Genomic DNA, 21,826 nt, shown 5'->3' with positions numbered 1-21,826 from the left:
ATTGAAAATCTTTAGCAACATGGACTATATACAACATTTGATAATATGTTATAAAACAAATTAGTAACATTTATACATAATTAAGTAACATTTTTCAAATGTTGCTAAATACCATTTGTGTTGTAGTGCCTCACAAAATCCCAACCATTTTGTCAAAATTTTGGAAGCGCTATCTTAATGCAAACAAAGGTAGTAATTAATAGGAAATGAAATCTTTAATCCAATATTTTAAGACCTCTTTAAGGGTTGACACCACCCTCCTTGATCGAATTACATTTGATGGATAAAGAACTAATTGAATGAAATGCTAATTGCAAACACTCTAGATTATGTTAGCAATAAGCCTAACCAAATTAATTAGGGTGCTACTCCCAGATTGAGAACAAGATTCAACGATAATAACCAGATATTGTTTACAATTAGCTAGCCTAAGACTAACTAATATTTTGTAATGTAGAAAAAAAACATTTATTTGAATCAATTTATGCATTTTATAAGTACTATTTTACCGATTAACATTTTATTCTCATCAAATTTTCCTATAAACCCATGCTAGTAAAAGGTTATAAAGATAATAACCACGAGAGGCTTTCGCTCAAACGAGGGGACACATGATCACAAACATAGGGCATACAGTGAAAATGCCTTTTCCTTTCCTTTCTTTCATCACATAATCGACCAAATTAAGTTAATTTGATCAAGTAAAGTCCGAAAATACTTAACGAACACTTCCATTCACGACTTATCATCAACAAGTTCATGTTCCACAGTTTCCACCCCAGAAAGTAGAAAATAAAGTTCAAACTCTGGCTTTAACATAAAAATTTAGAAAACTCGCAAATAGGCTATATCTAGCCTAAAACAGTCAAACACAAATAACAACAAAGAAACCAAGGTCACTAAAAGTTCACAATGACATCCATCCACAAGTCTCCCAATACCAACATATACTCGAGATGATAGTTTTGATATGATGATTATTCTCACCTGTAACCGATCGTTTACTGCTGCTATAATGAGCTAGCTAGTTCGGGGGATTGAAGTCTGAGAAGTTAGGGTCATAACTCTCACTGGAACCCTGGCTAGAGGGAAGAAAAGGATTAGCTTCAGGCATTGGAAGCTGTATTTGTTGATCATATGGAGAATAGTGAAACTGCTGCGGAGGCATCTGGGAAGAGAGCAACTCAGTAAGAGAACGAGCACGCAATATAACATCTAGATGATCATCTTCTTTCCTTAGGCTTTGAACTTCTTCCTCAATCGCCTCGCTCAGAGCTACAAGCACAAAAATGGTAATTGATATATTCAGATATGTTCGTGAATATGATATTGTACACTCATGCAACAAGTAGCGTAATGATAAAACCTTTTGTATATTCAAATTTAATGTGATACGAGGGAAAGCTCAGGTCCACTACTTTAGGCGTTAATAAATTAATATGGAACTATATGCGTACCCTTTCTAATCTGTAATTCTTGTTGCATAGCATCTCTGGTTATTGTGAGCTCCCTCAACCGAACAGCGGTTTCTGCACTCTCTTGCTGCATCATATATATGAGATTTTAATGCGTTTGCTCCTTTTTCTGATCATATGAGTTCGTAAATTGAATATAACAAATCATCCAAAATCAACATAATTATTTCTTCCTTTTTAAGTCTCATACAAAAGCACCCTAAACCACTAGGGTTAGCCTAGTGGTTAGGTGAAGAGGAGTTAGGGTAATTAAAAGTATGAGGATGTAGGTTCAATCTTCATTGCGACCATCTTTGTAATTTTTCCTATCTTTACCAAAGGAAAAACAAAAGCACCCTGGCCCCGGGAGTTTTGAATTTCTAATCTCGCTCACAAATAGAGAAAGCTAGTTGACCCAATGAATCTGGATAATTTATTCACTTCTATCTTTCAAAATCACTGTTAATTGAGTAAAGCATCCCAGTTATATCTATCATCAGTGCCAATAAAGACAAATCTAAAATAGTCATTAGCTAGTCAAGCAACACAAAGAAGCTAAGTAGATAAACATTCTGTCTAAGTACTTGTAAATTATAAGAGATGAAATTGAGAATAAATAAATAAATATTTTTAAAAACTAAAATCAATTTATATATAATTTAATTTGTGGAAATTATCTCATATTAGCTTGTCAAAAAGTTGGTTTTTAACTTATACATGAATTTATTTTAATTTATGGGTAAATTTATTATTTTTAATTTTCTTGTTATGTAAATGCTTATAAAAAAGGTTTATCAAAACAGACTTTTAATTTACAACCAAAGGCAGCAAATTACTCCATAATAGCACACTATATATGGTCCTAGCTAGTATCAATATTAAGAGAAATTGTTCCAAACTCTAGACAAATCGCACTTTGCCATATATCGTAGAAAAGTTGAACCGCATATCTCTGCTGTAAAACAAAAATAAATACCCCATTTCCTAAATTGAGACAAGAATTTAAACCAACTTAAAACATGGCAGTATTAACTATAGTCACATTTAGTGTTTGTTTGTAAATTGGTGAAAGCAATAAAATTTTCTTTTAAAAAAATCATCATGCTATGTTACTGATACAATATTAGGACAACTTTTTTTGAATACAAAAATTTGTGCAAAAAAAATGACACTCTCATAATTATCAAACAGAAAGTCAATGATTAATTGGGGATCTTCAAACTAAATACTACTACTCAGCAATATTCAATTTCATTCAAAGCAAAAATCATGAATGCATGCATTAATTAATTTAGAGTCACAAATGGATTCTTGTAAAACCATGAGAGATTTAAATTAAGGAGGCCATGAATATGAATGGAATAAAAAAAAAATTATTACTTTTGCTGTATCCGATTCAAAGACCACAAACACACTAATAACTCTTCTGAGGTAACACAATTACACAAAGACAGATGAACTTAATTAAGTACCCTAACAGCAAGATACTGCAGTTAACTTATAAGAAAATCTTGTTATAGCCATGTATGCAAGTGTCGTTCAAAGATAAGTTATAGGTAAAAATAACATTCAAAATGATGGTAATAAATTTAATTATATTTTTGGAAACTTCGTGATTGGTCCTAAACCTTAACCAATAATTTTACAAGCTGGAGTATCAGAAATGTTATCAGATGAAGTTATTAACAAAAGCAACTTAACTGTGAAGAACAAAAATCATTTTTGATCATATTGAAAGTAGGGAAGATGTTTAATAACATAGGATACAGCATGGAAATTTGATTGTATCATGCATAAATGTACTGTTTGTTGCATGACTTCAAGTGAAACGAGGTTTAGACTAGACACCAAATTGCAGAGGTTAGCGGTTTTTATTTATTTATTTATTATTTACATATAAATTAAATCTGAGAAGTATAATTTTTTTCCTTCTTATCTTTATATATCTCAAGGAAGCATTACATTTATCACATTTAAAGGAAGCAATACATTTATCACATTTAAATTCCTCACCCAAGTTACAGTTCTTTTATTTTAGGTTTACAAGTTATTGAACCAATGAACGTTATCCAGACTACATATGGAAATTATCCATCTTCCAATCTTTCTCCATAAAAATTTAATCCCAATTTATATTTCTGGATACCACACATAAGTTTCTAGGAACAAATTTTCCCCACCCAATTCTTTTTTTAATTTTATCATGTTTCTTATGGATCCATGGGCATGGCATATACTTTGGAAATGAAGCTTTTCAATTCCAACCACTTCAATCAATTAAAGATACAAATATATGATTAAAAGGATTCAAGGCACAAGGTGGTTAATCAATCGTGACTTAAATGTGATGTGTCATTTTAAAGCTTACATTAATCAAAAGAAAGTTTATGATTTGTTTCGAATATAGCAACCAGGAGTAATTAATGAATAACAAATCATCACAAAATACAATCAGGAGGAAATTTGGTATGAATGAAGTTTATGATTACCAAACATGCAAAGAGAGACAAATGTACATGCACGTATTCGCGTTTGAAATATTGAAAATAACCAAAACCAGATAGTTCATTCAATTCATCCAAACACAAACACAGAAACCTATTTGCTGAAGTTTTGAAGCATGAAGTCAGATGGTACTTATTAACTATGAAGACTAGTCAGATGATATTTATAGAGAAATTAAAATACTCGTTAACACTCAAATTGCCACTTGACAAATTGAAAAGGAAAACATATACCTGAAGCATGGTAACAGTTGTAGCCTTCTCGGTTGTTTGAATTTTAAGCAACTGTACCTTCTTTTGTAACTCACGCATATGACGCATTTTCCTCTCCTTGGATTTAGCAGCAGATTGCCTATTGGCAAGAATCCTACGAAACAACAATTGAACTAATATCATCAATCTCAAACACGTGTTACGCCATGCAGACAACGATTTTTTTTTTTTGGCCATGCATATGCACACGTGAGCAAAAAGACTGATTGAGACTGATTCAAAAAGTAGTACCGTAACTCTTGTACTTTCTTTTCTTTTGAAAAAGAAAACTCTTTTGTTTATTATTACTTTTTATTTTTAAGAGTTTTAAAAAAAATTGTAATTGATCTCACTTTTCTTTCAAAAAGGAAAACAGAAAAATGAACAACGCTACATGACTCTAATATGTAATATCTCTTTATATTTCTTTTTTGTCTCATATTTTGTGTTAAATTTATCACTTCCTTTTTTCTTTTATCTCTCTAGAAGTTGATGAACACGTGTATGAATCCTATGCTATTTTTCTAAAAGAAAATAATTCTTTGCTGTAAAAAAAAAAAAAAACTCTTCACTAAAATCAGATCCATTATAATAATATATAATCATATATTTTTTCTTAATTATTTATTTACAATAATCAATGAAGACTAAGTTGTTATATATATAGAATAATTATTTTTTATTGTTAACCGAAATTCATTAAAAATTATAATTTTAAGTGAGTTTTGTTCTTCATTTGATTTCACTTATTAATAAAATTTATGATTTATGATTTTCAATAAACTTCAATCAATAATAGAAAAAATATATGTTATAAAAATAGTATTAGATCTGCCCAAAAAAAAAAAGTATTAGAGAATATTTCTATTTTTAATTCGCAAAATATTACTTAAAAATTGTTTTTGCTAAAAAAATATTTGATTATATTACTAAACAATTTTATGCAAAAGATTTATAAAAATATAATTTAATTTTTTAATGGTTTTGAAAATAATTGATTAAAAAAGAAATAAAATGAAAAAATGTAGACCTCTTAACCCTCTTAGGATCAACGATAGCAAGTTCAGCAAGCTGCTCAGGGGCGAGGGCCTTCTTCACCAAAGAAACCGTCTCTCCCTTAAACGACGCCCTCGAGGACGCGCCCACGGGAATCTTGTTCCGCCGCCGCCGCTCCGCCTTCTTCCCTCCGCCGCCGCCCATCTCCTCGCTCACCACCGACTTCCCACGGTCCACTCCCGCAGTGGGCCCCACCGAATGCTCCGACGACACCGAATCCACGCCCACCACGGCGGCGCTTGGCGGCGGCGGCAGCGACTCAAGCATGTTGAAATCAAAAGATTCCAAGTCGAATTTGAGCAGATCGTCGAAGCAGTCGGCGATGTCCAAGGAGCTGATGTCGAGCAAGCTCTCCGATTCAAACTCCGCCGTATCCGACGGAGCTCCGGTGAAATTCGGATCCATCAGCGAAAATAAATAGAGCAATAAGAATAATAAAAATAATAATAATCTTGGGATTGGTGATTTCAGTTCAGAGGGACAAGAAACTGAAGATGGACACTGAAACCATGTTTCGAGGGATGGTGTTTAGCGTGAATTACCTCACTTAAATAGCGTCATAATCACAGTTGTGATCATAATTAACCAACGGGTGTTTTGTTTATCCTAAGAAAAAGACAAAAGTAAAAAAAAATCATCTAAAATGTTAAAAAAATTTCACTCTCATTCAATTTTACTCATTTTTTAAGTTATTGATTTTTCTGTCAAATTTACCGTCATTGAAAAAATCAATTTTATAATTAAGTGTAAAGGATCGAAATGGAAATGAAAGAGAAATTAGAGTATTAAAAGATTAATTTTATAATATATTAAATGAGTTCAATTAAAGATTTTACCATGCACATTTATTAGACGCGTTAAAATAATTCAATGTGTATTTAATTTTTCTATTTTCTTAATCTCATTATTAAATGAACATTAATAGAAAAAGCTTTCAGCCGTTATGTTTTGTTAAATTAATGGTTTCTATTTTTTATATTTTCTTTTAAAAAATATTTTAAAGTTGAAGTTTAATACAATAAATTTACAAATAAAGCAATAGTTTGGTTATTTTTATTTCTTTTAATTTAAAGAGATGAACTAAGATAGAGTATAAAAAAAAAAAGATAAAAAAGACAGAGACATGAGAGAGTGAGAAGAGGAAGCAAAGGAAAAGAGTAAAACACGTTCACTTTTTTTTTTAAAAAAAAATGTTTTTTCTTGTATTTTATAACAATTAAATCACTTAACTTCTAAATGTCTTTTAAAAATGCGCTTGACTCAGATAGAAATTATAAAAAATAAAAAATAAAAACAAAAAAACGAATACCTTAATCTTTATATCTATTTGATGTACAAACCATTATGGTAATTAATTAATATATGCATTTAGGGAATGAATTAAAATAAAACTTCAAATATTTTGTTAAATTAAAAAATGACATTGAAATATTTCTTGATATTAAATAAGGTATACTCGAATATTTCTTAATCATCTACTTTTAGTTTAAAAAACGTATCTTGAAAAATGTTCTTAACATGTTATTTTTAAATAGGTAAAGAAACTTTTTTCAATGAAAAGCTTTTTAAAGTTTTATTTTTCGTTTTCTTTTTTTGTTACCAAACTTGAGTTTACTCAACTATTCTTTTATTCTTTATAAAAAGTAAAAACGAGATGGTTACTAGATTTTGTTTTTACCAAAAGCATCCATTTAGAATTTTGCAAGATTGGTAGCTACATTAAAATTCTCATATATTCGCGAATAAGTAAATAAAAATACAATGAATAGAAATAGGGATAAGGGCAAGTGATTAGACTAGTAACTACTAGAGTACTAAATGGGTCCACCAGGAGGAGCTCAAGAATCAAGAATGTCTTAGTCACATTGTACTTGTGGTAGGATGTGTTCAATCGTACGTACAGAATCGATGTCGGACGAAGAATAAAAGAATAGAATAGAAGTATCTTTTGGCATCTCGAAGGTGGCCATGCCCACAATAAACGTCAAATCAAGAACACAGATAATGAAGAAAGTTCTAGAATTAATAATTTTGCTGCAAATTTGCCACAATAAAAAAGATTTTTAATTTTTAATTTTTTTCGAAAAACTTTGGACCCCAGTTGTTTAGCGTGATCACGAAGGTTAAAAATATTCTTTTCTATCTAAACCAATCAAAACAATAATAGGTCCATTTTCAACCGATATAATAATTCAAATTTTTCGGATTCAAATTGATCATTTTTCAGGTTATATGGATGAGTTCAATTGGGTTAGGTTACAACTATTTGTGTTGTTACAAAGCATTTTAACCTCCATTCCTGACCCTCACCTCGACCCAAATCTGAAAAAGCATTCTGACTTCTATCTTTAACTTTCATCTCGACCTAAATAATTGTGACCTTCAACTTTGAACTCGGGCAAAAATGGAAGGAAAATGTGATTTTGGATTTGGCTGTTTGCGAATGGAAGGAGATGCAATTTTGGGTTTGGCGATTTAGGAACCTAATCTCCCATTGTGCCAGGTTTATGGAGAAGAAGGAAACAAGTTAGGTTTATAAAGAAGAATGAGACAAGCATATGATATCCTAATCTTCGTTATCATAACGTTAGCCGCTAGAGTTTCAAGATAGAAAGGTTTAAACGACACTAAGTTATGAATCAAATAGGTAAAATCCCTTTTATATCCAGGACTTTTAGCGATCAAGTTTCATGTTGGATTCGGATATCGACGAATAAAGAAATTTAAACTCAAATTAGTCCGTTTTGTATGCGAATTGCGTCAATTTCGAGCGGCCTTGGATGTTTTAATTACACCTACTAGTTCTAATGGTTTTTATTTTTTTTTTTAAATTTAAAAACTAGTTTTTATTTTTTAACTTTATGTTTTTTCTTGCTTTAAGAAAGTTATTGATGTTTTTATTATTTATTTATTTATTATTATTATAAAAGAAAATTTTATCACAAATAAATAAATATCATGTAGCATTATCATAATCATTATTTATTTACCTAAATTTTGTCAATTTTTTCATTTTTTAAATTCATAAGAACACAACATAATGTTTAATTATAATGATAATAAATTATTATATTAAATAATAATAATAATAATAATAATAATAATAAACAAAAAATAATGAATATTTTTGCATTATTATACTTTTAGGTTTTAGATACTAAAGAAATCTTAATTATATTGATTTTGATTTTTATAATATTTAATCTTGTCATGAGCATTCATTAATCCATCAGATTAGATGTTAATAATCTCCCTTATAGTATTGTGTTTGCTGTTGACTTAACGAGTTGTTGCATATAGTGGGAGTTGAATATCGCATTCTCTACTAAATAGATAGTCCATATAATGTGTAAGTGTAAAGTGGGTAACTATTATGCAAAAGTTTGATTATAGACACAAAACTATCCTAACTAGGGCTACCAAATTGTAATATAAGAAAGAAACGACAGGTTAACATTCATCATATCCAAAGTCATTAGATTCAATAGGTATATATAGTCAATTTCTGCATTCCCTAGATTGTTCATTATCTCTGATCAGCAACTTGCTTCTATTGCAGAGATTGGGGCATTTGTGAACGGAGAATGGGTGTGGCACCTCAGGTGGAGGAGAAATAGATTTGAGTGGGAAATTCCTTTAGAACAACAACTTTTGCGCCTAATTAATAGTCGCATCTTCAATTCCTCCCAATGCGACTCTTGGAGTTGGGTGGCAGAGTCCTCAAGGATGTTTTTTGTTAAGTCGGCTTATCAGATCATATTAGCTGAGTCAGTCACTATTGAAGATCACGATATCTTCAAGTTAATATGGTCTATCCCTGCCCCTCCTAAAGTTCTCTTCTTTGCTTGGAGGCTTCTGAATCGAGGACTCCCAACTGTGGATAATTTGGCACGCAGGAATATATTACTTGGCGAGCATGAATCTAGATGTATCTTTTGCAAGGTAGATATTGAAACCACTACACACATCTTTTGTACATGTCCGATGGTTGATAGAGTTTGGAAACAGTGCCTCTCCTGGTTAAATTGTCCTGCACCTCTTCCTAGGCAGATCTTCGACCACTTTTCTTTCCTCCCAGCACCAATTCAAAACGAGTCAGAGGCAGAAACTTGGCATACTGTGTGGCTAGCTACAATGTGGACCTTATGGAGGTACAGGAATAAGTGTATCTTTGACGGCGGAACATTTGAGCAAGGTAGTATAGTTAGAGACATTCTTATTTTTTGTTGGAGGTGGCTATCCACCCTCAAACCATCCTTTGCCTATTCTTTCTCTCAATGGAGTAGCAATCCTGGGCCATGTATTTGTTTCAACGGGTGTGGATAGGGTAGCAGGTTCTGATTATGAGGAGATAGAAATGTACTAAGTATTTCTCTATAATCCTGGAAAACTCTATACTTTGTATATGGGTTCAGGTACCCCTTGTACCTGTTATATATTAATTTTGCTGTTTAAAAAAAAATATAGTCAATTTCTGCAATAGACATCTTATAGGCCTTAAGACAAAAAACTAAATATTGAAAGTAAAGGAAATGCATTGAAATGAACTAAAAGCACATAAGTCTAATCTAACATAATCATTCATACATGCTGGGCTTGAGTATTAGTGAAGGTGTCCCACTATCATCATCGCCCATCATGCGAACTTGTGATTACCCGCTTTGATAATTACATGCGAGTTTGTTACAAACTCGTCGATATCCATGTATATTCAAGGGGGAAAAAATTAATTTGTTATTATTTTGGATGACAAACAACAATAAAACATAAATCCAAAGTATAAATTTTAATACAAATTATTTTATTTAAAGCATAAGTCTAATAACATAAAGTTAAATATAAATGGATCTCTTTAAAACACAAGTTCAAAGAAAAATAAGGAAAAATAAGAAGAAAAAAGATTATCAATTTTTTCTCTCTTCAATAACCTCACTTTGACCACTTGATCCTTAATATAAAAAGTATTCAAATTAAAACCACTAATGGTTGATCTTGTTAAATTGAAATTATATATGTAAAAAAAAAAAAAAATTAACATCATCAAATAGTTCTTCCAACATCTTCCTTGGAATAACTTATTTTGGGATTTAGAACATCTGGCATAGGAACATTTACATAATTTCACAATTTATTGTTATGTGCATGTGAGTGGCATGAAACCTACTCCAACCCATTTAGTATATATAAGGGTAAAAAAAATATGTGCTTATGTATGGATATTTATTTGAAAAATGATTAAAAATATATTGCGGACACATAAAGATATTTGCATGTGCGAATTTTTTTGTCATCTTTAATTATACGGATATTTATTAGCCCACTAGACTATAGCTTAATTTAGCTCATAGTATTATGATTGTCACTAACCTGATAATATTTTGCACATAATAAAAATTGAATACAAAATTTTTCACTAAATAATTCCTGTAACCTGTGAGTATAAAATGTTTAACTATTATGTCAAGATTTGATTTTTTATAATATGGTATGATATTTAATTTATTAAAACAATTTTTTTATAATAGTTATATTTGTAATTTGAACATTCAAGCTTTCTTTTTTAAAATATTTTATTAGTAAATAAGTAATTTATTCAATGAATAATGATCTTTGTTGCTGTATCATTTTCAACTTTTGCATGTAATTAAGTCTTGACACATATTTTAACAATAAAAAATATTACAACAACAAGAAAGATTATTTATAAGTTTTCATCTCACTAGAGTGATCTGTCCTGATAGTTCTTATCTTGACTCCATTGCAAATACTATTATTTAAAGTTATTGAAAAATATTATAAAAAAAATACAAATTATAATGAGTTAATTTATTTTTTAGCTTTACACATGTTTAGTTTTAAGAATTTAATTATTGATGTGTATGATAAATATTTTGTCGGGAGATATTGACAAACAATTATCACTTTCTTTGATTTTTATACCTCAAAAAAATCAATATATGTGAATCAAAAGATATCCATATCGTAAACAATAAAAGTTGTTTACTTTTTTATTTTATAGTTTCATTCCATTTTGGTTAAATACCTCTTTTGGTTCCTTACAATATTTTTTGTTTTAATTTAGTCTTATTTTAATTTTAGGTCTCAATTTGGTCCTCAATAATTTAAATCGTTCCAATTTGGGACTTCTGTCTAAATGATTTAAACAGAGTTAACTGGTGGCCACGTGGATGCCAAGTGGATGCCATGTAGATGTCTCGTAGGTGGATCCAAAAATGCTTAAATACACTTGGAACCAGAACAGCCCATTCTGAAACCAGAACGGCCCATTCTAGTTACACTGTTGGTGTGTTAATTTTGGACCTGGAATACTGGATTTGGTAATATTGTTAATGAGGATTAATAACTTCAATTGCTAAACATTTGGGCTATACAGTATATCATTAAGGATGATGCAGTGTATCACTAAGGACAATGGTAACAAGTTTTATTTCATTGTTTGTCAAACTGAAGTGAACCACTTACTACCAAATTGACACTATACAGTCAAGGATAAAACGAAACAGTGTTTTTCCTTGAAGTCATTGACGATGTACCACAACAATAACAACCTGTTCTTGAGGAGGTACCCCTAAACCCTGAATTTTATTTTCAATTTTTGAAATACATTGCGGCATTTTAGTCAAGATTTTGAACTGGATAAATTCAAATCAAAGAAATATTTTGGAAGGTCTTATCTTATTTGATTTTTTTTTAGTTTTATTCATAAATGAATATTAATTTATTGTATTTTTTATTTATTATATATTTATTAATATAGATATAAAAAAAATACAATAAAAAGCATGGCGTTCTGGAACGGGCCGTTCTGAATTCTGAACTGCCCGTTTTGAATTCAGAACAACCCGTTCTAAAAGCAGAACAGCCCATTCTAAAAGCAGAACGACCCGTTCTGGTTTCAGAAAGGGCCGTTCTGGTTTCAGGTTTTTTTTCTGAAATTTTGGCGTTCACCTACGCATCCACGTAGCATCCACGTAGATGTCACGTGGCCAACAGTTAACTCTGTCTAAATCATTTGGACGGAAATTCCAAATTGCACTAATTTAAGTTATTAGGGGACCAAATTGAGACCAAAAATTAAAGTGAGACTAAATTGAAACAAAAAAAAACATTGTAAGAGACCAAAAGAGGTATTTAACCTTCCTTTTTTTATATATTCTTCCTTTAAGATAATATTTATTTTTTTCATATTATTCTATGACAAAAAATAATAAATAATATTTTAATTAAAATCAAATTAAATTATTATGATATTAAAATTTAATTAATCATTTTTAATAATATCTTTCTACTCAACTATGATTTTTTTTTTTTACCAATCAATATTCAAATCGAATTTTTTTTAAGGATTATATTTTCAATTTCACTCGGACTAATAACTTATCGGATAACTTTCCATCATTTTGAACATTTGCAATAGAGTAAAAAAAGAAAGAATTAGTATCAACTACCAAGTATAAATGTACCATAAAACAAATTTTGACATTAATTATATTTGTTACAAATTAATTGATATATTTAATATTTAGTTTTATTAATTAGGCTTATTTGACCACATTAACGATCTTTGATTCATTGAATTTATTTAGTTTCAAAAATTATTTAATTAATGACACTAATTGTCTCCTTTGTAATTTAATTTATTATGTTAAAGGAATTTTTTCTATCATTCTGCGTGTTATTTTTTTTCTCTTGTTCAATTTTATTTACTTTCCAACAAAAATTATCCACATAAATTTTGACACAATTATACGAACAACTTTTGTTCTAATTAAATGTGTATCTTAATTGCTATTCAATCAACTTTTGTTCTGTCAAAAAAAAATGTGTATCATAATTGTTATAGTTTGTAAAAATCTTAACTAAAATAGTCAATACAGGTATCAATCCATTAGTATAATCATCAGTTTAATATAATTATTATATATGATATTTTTTAATTAGGCGCAACTGTTACTTTTGCTATTATCGCTATTGTACATAGTCTTATAATCTATAATTTATAAAAATAATAAAAATAATAAAAATAATATCTCATTTTGATGTACATAAACTTTGAACAATTTTATCCTTATAGTTTTTTATATTATATTTATTTTATCTTTTATATCTATATATATATAAAATAAAAAATTAATAATAAAAAGTTAACTCAAACAGTGATTATCAACCGTCAATCTTAATTAATATTAATTTTGTTTATTTTAAAATACACGGAGATGCATAGTTTTTTTTTATGTTAATTAATTTCAATAATTCTCTTCTTCTAGAAGAATTTTTCCTTTTTAAAATTATTTTGTATCAATTTGATTATTTGAAAACCAAGTTGAATAATGTTTTGAATCAAAATAAATTCTATTTAGAATGATTTATCCCAGAAAAAGTGGCAATTCAACTATAAAGCTAATTATACAAACAATTTTCATTATTTTAACCGGGGAGAAAGAGGTATAAGTGCATAACCTCTTAATATTTTTTAAAAAATATATAAAAGGAAATATATTTGACAATTATTCATAAAGTTACTCAATGATTGTTACTTAAAAAATATAATTTATATTTTTAAAAATAATTAAGGATATAATGGTAAAAATGTAGAGATGAATGATAATTTATATTTCCTTTATATATAACAAACATTTAAAAAAGTATTCAGTACCCGTATATTTTAAAATAAATAAAAATAATAATTCTAAGACTAAATAATAGTCGACAATTAGCAATGAGAGAATTTAAATAATTTTTGAACAATTATAAAAAGTGAAATGAAATATAATATAAAAGTTAACGAGAACAAAATTATCCAAAATCATTAGCATAGTTATAAATTGTACAATTTACGATTTATTTAATTTTTTGTTAACAACCAATATTCAATACGAACATAATGTTAACATGGATGTTCAATACATTAACATTGTGTAACGACTTAACAAGTCTATGTAATTTACAATTCAGCAATTAATTAGCAGATTATATAATTCTAATTATTTAAGATTGTTATGCAATAGTTCTTGAATATATATATATATATATATGTATGTGTGTATTAGAAAATAATCAATTGTAAAATATAAAGTTTTTTTTAGTTGAAATACAACAAAATCCTAAACACACTTATATAGAGTAATTTCAATTGAAAACATAAATCTTAAATTGTCGATCAAATAATATTTATTTACAAGTTGTATCAGAACAACCTATACAATATAGTCATCTCTAGCATGACGCTTAAGAAGTCTAACTCATCCTATAGCCTAATCCTAACTTACTTTTATATAAATATGATTATCACAGTCCAACAACAAAGAATTATAAGGATAAACTTGAATTCAAGAAATCAACATTAAATATAGAAACAAATAGCTATATCACCACAATACAACCATGACCAAATGTCCAAATAACAACATAAATCATTATAAAGATATCTTTCCAGATCATCAACACAATTATTCATCAACAACATATCAACTAAGCAATGTAATAGCTAAACAACACAACAATATAGTAACTTAACAACTGAACAATTAACAACGCAACAATCTCAACAACATTACAACTTATGTGTTGTCACGCATATCAACTAGGAGATCGCTTACAACGTAAGTGAATAGTTTAAGTGGTTTAACCCTATCAAATCACGTCTGATCCCTAAAAAATAAATCAAGTCAACAATGTCTGTACTTAAACCAATGCTAAGATAATACAACAAACAACATACCAATACCTAAAATAGCTCCATGGATTTCTCGGGTTTCGCTACTTAGACTAGAAAAATCCAGTACCATTATTAAGAGTAAAATAACTTGGATGTAAACCTACCACAACATTAGTATTTATCAATTAAACCTATATGAAATTAATTCATTGACTACTCTTCAAATATTGTGCAACTTTTTAACAATCAGCTAAGGATTTTATCCATCGGCTTCATTCCTTACTCAAATTGGCCATTTCAATACTAGTATGGCTTAACCTAAGCCCCATATGACTTCAACTAAGGACTTAGAAGAGACCCAATATTATAATTTAAGAGACAATTATACTCATGAAGGGCTCAACTGGTCTCTTAGAAAACTACAACATCATATCCTCACAATAGGATATTCATCTTTTAAAGACAACACATTTCCTTTAGTTGTAAGTCAATCAACACAACACAACTACATGCATCAAACATTCATAACACAACTTTTAATACTACACATCTTACCATCATACAATTGTACTACAATTCAACTTTCATTCATAATCAACTTACAACTTAACCAACTTAAACATCATTATACATCATCCTAGATCAATCCATAATGAATTAAAATCATACGACAACATAAATCATGTGAGTAATTCCATATACTAAACATATGTCTAACACTTAGTCAAATAAACAACAAATTTTTTTTTTTCATTCAATAACTCATGCTTAACACCATCCTCCTTGTGCCTAGCGTCATTGAGGTAGAAAGTCTGTAACTCGTCTATGTCCAGTGCCAATCCACCTACAACTAGCATGAATGAAGTAAAAAGCCCCTATGTCAAACATTTGGTGAACTGAAGTGTCGATGGAATGATAGTTTTGTTACATTTTTCTATATCTATCTATATTTGTTGCTTGTATGCTTGCTCGTTGCATTGGCGCATCCCTTGTAAAATAAATAAATAAAGAAATAACCTTGCCTTTATTTTTCAACAAGAATATATTTATGAAAACCTCAATCTTTTTCTTCTTCTTATGTTTACTTTTTCTTCTTTCAATGAAAACGACAAACTCCTTTTCTTCATTGGCCCATTAAGGTTTCCAATGCAACTGTTTCAATGAATAAAAACCCAACTTGAGCAGCCCATCCAAACAAAACTGATAAGCCTTTTGGACTCATCTGTTTGAAATGACATATGGATATGTCCCAAACAAATGAAATTCCAATTTACTTATTATGTATCGTCTTCCCTTGCATAAGTAACTACCACAATCAAAAAATGAAGGGTATGTTTAATTTTAACTGACCGATAAATTGATAATATGACATCATTTAATACAATTATTCAATGATGCTTGATAAATGATTAGGCAATGCGTGATTTAGTAATACTGCAAAAGCTTTTACACTCAATATATCAAAGTTAAACTAATTAAGCTCCAAAACTAATATTTTAATCGTTCGAATATTACAAATTATGTAACAATTTCTGTCCCAATTAGACAGACGGATAGTGTCTTCATTTAATTAATTATAACAAATCAATGTAGAACAAACCTCTATTTTTAATTCAGTAAAAAAAAAATCCTCCATTTTAATATTTGAATTTGTGAAACTCGGTTCTTAAAATTAGGAAAATATTAAATGGGTTTTTAAATTTTAACACTGTCATTTTAGTCTCTAAAAAGTACAATTTATTATCACCCTAACTTTTATAACTTACTATATATTATTATAGTTCTTAACAAAGTTAACAACAGATGCTAATGTGAGTGAAAAAACTCAATTTCAGATATGATTTTTTTAATTTAAAAAAATATTATTGTATTACCTTACGAGTTTAAAATAAATATTTACTCGATTAAGTGTCAAGAAAACTAATGTCATAGAATAAAAAAAATTATAAACTCATGCACTTCAGTTGATAAAATTTAAAATTATAATTTTTAATTTAAATTAAAGACTGATATTATCATTATAATTATAAAAGTTAGTAAATTTATTTCATTAAAATGATTATGTGGAAAAAAAAAATATACCATAATATTTGCAAGAATTAACAGCCTAACCCATCCAATATAGACATGATAATAAGATAGGTTAGGAGAGAGGACTTTGTTCTCTCTATTGCTTCACAAGAGGTGGAACGAGTTTGAGTTCAAAGAGACATTTTTTTAAAAAAATTCATCCTTATTTTCGTTGAATTTAATGCGTTCAAGTAAACTAAAGGAAACTTATCACACTTTTTTAAAAATTTCAATTTATTTATACATTTTAAAATCAATCATACATTAACTTATTAATTATATTTTGTATTAAAAAAGTATATGTAAATTAATGAACAACAATGAACTTAAAAATTAAAAATGTAAAAAGTAGTTTTCCCTATCAAAGTTGAGTGGAGGTCGGACGAGGACTCGCAGGTCCAAATCATACCTGATTTTTAATATTTTCGTTAGCTTAGTTTATATTACAAAAACAGAATCGGGCTTTTTGAGATGTCTTTTAGTTAAGTAGGTCAAATTTCGAGAATTTAGAAAAAGCCTACTAAACTCATAGACTAATAAGTCAAATTGTCAAGGTTTAAAATAATTAATTTATCTTTGTAACACTAAGGAATATTACCTTAAACTGTAAATTTTAATGATAATACAAAATATACTTTGGTAATAATAACATTTTTTAATGAAAGATAGCAAAAGTTAAAAAAAAAAAGAATAAAGTGTTGTACACCTGAATTTGTTAAAGGAAGAAAATAGTTTTTTAGCATAAGAAAGAAAAATAATCTAATATTTATATTTTTTTAAGAAAAATAAATGTAATTTTTTTTTCGTAGATAGATTTTTTTTTTGGTAGATAATGTGATTTACTAAAAATACTATTATTTAAAATAATATGTTTTGTGGTTTAAAATATTTATAGTATGATGGACCATTAATTTATTAGTGTATTTAGTGATAAATCTATCAACCTTTTTGGTTATATATTCATTAACCACAAGTTTATTCACCTATGATATCTATCTATCTATTTAAAGTCTTAATTATTATTATTTTTATTCATGAGAATCAAATATAGGTACTAATATAAAGAAGTTTACAATATTCATAACCAACTAAACTAAACTCTCTTAATTTTAAAGCTTTATAATCTTAAACAAGTCTTTAAATAATTTATCATGTCATACTAAACTTATATAAATGTTACACGACCAAACAAATTCAAAAGCTCTAATAGACTATTAGGTCAAGTTTGGGCCACAGAGAATCTCATTCTAAGCTTAAGCAGTACCTAATTTGTTTTGGCCTATTTTCGTTCCTGATTAAAAAAAAAATCATACTTAACAACCAAAATTAAAAAATAATGTATAATAAAACCCTATCAATTGAATGCTATACGTGGACCTTATCCAGAGAAAGTGGCTTTTGGGTTGAATTAATTGAGTAGTGTAGTGGTGGTCTTGGTCCTCTCTTGTCCCAACTTATAGAAGTTGGACTCTGTGTCTGTGTGTGTGTTTCTGCTGAAATTGAAATGTGACTAATTTGGTTCAACGTGGAATGCACATTAGACTAGGATTCAATCCACCAGACAAGATATCTAAGGTGTTAACAACAAATATTTGTCGGTTTTGGTAGGGTTGTGCAAATCAACTAAGTGTTATGCAATCTTGCAATTATGCTATTCTGCATGGTCAACTCTACTTAATATACCAGATGCTTAAAGGGCATTATAGTGTAATTATCAATATAGTTTTTAGTTAATTAATTTGCATTTCGATCTCTTAAAATTTAATCATGAAAATAATTCTTGATATAAGTAGGATGCCCGATGGCAATTATAGAAACAAATAAATTTTCTTTTTCTTTTCAAAGAGCTAGGGAAGTTTCATCTCTCACCATCATGATCATATTCTCTTTATCTTTTTTCGTTTTGAGCTTTTCTTATCTAACTTTTGATTCTTTTATAAAAGAATCGGACAATTACAGTTCCATTCTTGACGATGTTAATGAATTTCTTTGAACGCCAAAAAATAGGTGTGGTATGGGCTATTTAAGGCAACGATACGTTGTCCTTAGGGCATTGATCTTGAAAACTTGAATCACTTTCGTTTTGATACAAAAATAAATAAATAAATAACACGTAGAGTTTCATGCACACGTCTGTGTCTAATTTTATATTTAGATTTCTTTTCGACTACTAAGAAAGGAAGGGAATCTCAAACTTTAGAAGCACGATGATCATTTGAAGGATGCAGGGTCCTTTATTGAAACAAATGTCGAAAGAGAGTTCCAATTGGAATTTTGATAATTTAACCAAATATCACCTTTCACCATCACATTCTCTTCATTTTTTTTAGCTTGACCCACACAGTGCACACATTGTCTTTATTTTAGCTTTTCTCCTTTAGTTTTAGCTAACCTTTAAAATAGTTGGAATTATTAATCATGTTTACGTCTTTCTTTGACCAAAACAAATAATATAGTATTCTTAAGGTGGTTAACAATTTTTATTTTTTAGAATTGACAACAATCATAACTTCAGTGAGTTTTTTTTTTTTTTTTTAAATTGTAGGTAATCATTAGCGTTTGATTCTACCGATTGATAACAATTTCACTAATATGCATGTTTCATTTTAATTCCGAAAGTCTTTTAATCTGTTTTATCAGCAATTTGCTGCTATTATCGATGAATCTTGATGCTGTATTCAATTAAAGTTATATTATGCGTTACATCTACCTAAATTGTAACGACGCAAATTTTAATTATCACGAAATATTGTCTTCTCTCAACAAACATTTTATGTTGATATAGCTTTCGGCTTTTACTAAAGTTAGCTTGGATTTGAATGGCTCGATCCTTACTTACGATGCTAAATATACATACTTAAAATAATTTATCTAAATTGTACTAGTTGCGTTTTTCGAAAGAAAATAAGTATATTGTAGAATATGGAACGAAAGAAACGAAAATCAGAATGAATTGGGCGAACTAATTATAGGTGAACTTTCAGTAGCTTCTGATAATCTAAATTTAATTAATATCTTTATTACTTAAAGAACGAGAATAATTTGAAGAATGTTTGCTATTACATGTATATACTCAGTACTACAGCAATAATAATAAAGCTGCATGAGGAGAAATGCCTGATTCGTTAGTGATGAATTGTTGAAAAGGAATGATGATGATAAATAACCAAAAATCTTTGATCCATTGTGCGACAGGAATTCAACTGAAGCACGCCATTTGTTAATGGATGTCACTATTGTGGTACAAGCTAGCCACCTTTATTTCTTTGAAGTTACTTTAGTATATTGGTATTGGGCTTTAACGAGACAAAGAGTTGTGGACCTTGATGATCCAAGTTGGTGACCCAAATAATAATAATGCATAATGCATAATGCATAATGCACGTATGTTGTTGGAGTGCCAAAAACAAAGAAGACTCAGCCTGTTTGTGTGTCTGATTGGAAGGAATAATGCACAATGGTGGTCTTCGAGTAGGATGTACACTCTGTTCCATTATATAACTTATCCAATTCCCTTCTCTTACTTTTTATCATATACCAACTAGTGCTTTCCTCTTCAGCAATCCATTCTTCCTTCTTCACCCTTTTCGATCATTTCAGATTGCAGTAAATGTCACCAAATGCATTACTCGGTAACTCAGAAAATCCTAATAACAATCGCAATTCACAATATAATTAAAACCTTGTTGGAAAAAGATTTACTAGTATTCGCTACAGTCTTGGCTCTTGAAATTTTTTTGTTGATAACTCTAGACTAAATCTTCTTACCTAATTTGTGATATGATATGATATGCTAAGGGTTGGTATTATGGCATGAACTGTTACGTGGTATCACTGTCTACCCAAATTGGAGGAGAATATGCCTTATCCTTTAGCTGTTTTCCATGTTTTCAGTTTACAGTTCTCTCTGGAAATCTCCCATTCCAAGTTGAAGTGCTCATGCTCCTTCTCACTGAGTCAATTTGGTTTAAAACCATTTTTAATGGGATTATATACGTTTAAAAAATTAGATCATGTATATTAGAAAAAATATTTCAATTATACTTCAAATCATTTAAATCTGGTCATCAATGTCTTATATTTTCTTAAAAATATTTTTTTTAAATAATTATGTATTAATAATATAAAAAATTGCTTAATAAATAATATTTTATATATTATATTTACAATGATATATGTACATAATTGTTCCATTTTAGAAAACGTATTAGAATTAATATAGTTACTTAAACTAAAGTCAAAATATTCAAAAGTATAATATGTCCGTTTTTACTCTAGAATTAAACTTTTAATATTTGTCTATCATGAATTTATGGGTTCTAAGAATTTTAATATTTGATAAGGTAATTATTTATTATTAAACATCATATTTTAATTAGCATGTTATCTTGATTATTAAAAATAAGATTTTAGTTTAGATTTTTTAGGGTTGAATTAATTTCAATTTCTCTTAAGTGATTAATAAATCATACTAAATATGTTGGAATAATCCGATTTCCTATTCTTACCTTAGTTGGTCCATTAAGTGACAAAGTTGGTTTTAATCCAACTTATTTTAAGATCAGATAGTCTATTACTTATCTTTATTTATCTCATCTTGACAGACTTATGTCGAGTTCTATCAAGAAAAATATACTTATCCATTAGTTTTAAACTTAAAAGGTATAGGAGTTACTTCTGAACATAAATTATATTATTAGTATCATGTCATATTTTATTCCATAGGATATAATAATAAAATTTACTTAAATTATAAAGTTATATATTTCTTTAATTTATCTAGTTTAAGTATATATAATTAAAATTGATAT

General features: G+C 28.7%; 1 protein-coding gene across 1 annotated transcript; it reads right to left on the bottom strand.

Annotated features, from left to right (window-relative positions):
- Positions 1 to 715: 715 nt before the first annotated feature.
- LOC109812550 (bZIP transcription factor 18) lies at positions 716 to 5,817 on the bottom strand. The gene is made up of 4 exons (XM_020376537.3): positions 5,241 to 5,817; positions 4,193 to 4,325; positions 1,458 to 1,542; positions 716 to 1,275 (listed from the first exon to the last, which is right to left on the bottom strand). The coding sequence occupies exons 1-4, from the start codon at positions 5,669 to 5,671 to the stop codon at positions 1,025 to 1,027; spliced, it is 900 nt and encodes a 299-aa protein (XP_020232126.1). The 5' UTR covers positions 5,672 to 5,817; the 3' UTR covers positions 716 to 1,024.
- Between the last annotated feature and the right edge of the window lie 16,009 nt (positions 5,818 to 21,826).

The sequence above is a fragment of the Cajanus cajan genome, chromosome 7 (assembly GCF_000230855.2).
Source record: "Cajanus cajan strain Asha chromosome 7, NIPB_CcT2T_4, whole genome shotgun sequence".
Taxonomy (NCBI): domain Eukaryota; kingdom Viridiplantae; phylum Streptophyta; class Magnoliopsida; order Fabales; family Fabaceae; genus Cajanus; species Cajanus cajan.
Note: the sequence above shows the minus strand (reverse complement) of the source record. Positions and strands in the feature narration are given on the sequence as shown.

Excerpts from the sequence above, each read along its gene's own strand:
- LOC109812550 (XM_020376537.3), bottom strand. The coding sequence starts at position 5,671 with ATGGATCCGAATTTCACCGGAGCTCCGTCGGATACGGCGGAGTTTGAA. Across the intron at positions 4,326-5,240 it reads GATCCTAAGAGGGTTAAGAG|GATTCTTGCCAATAGGCAAT; the intron begins GTCTACATTTTT and ends GTTGTTTCGTAG. Across the intron at positions 1,543-4,192 it reads CAACTGTTACCATGCTTCAG|CAAGAGAGTGCAGAAACCGC; the intron begins GTATATGTTTTC and ends TATATGATGCAG.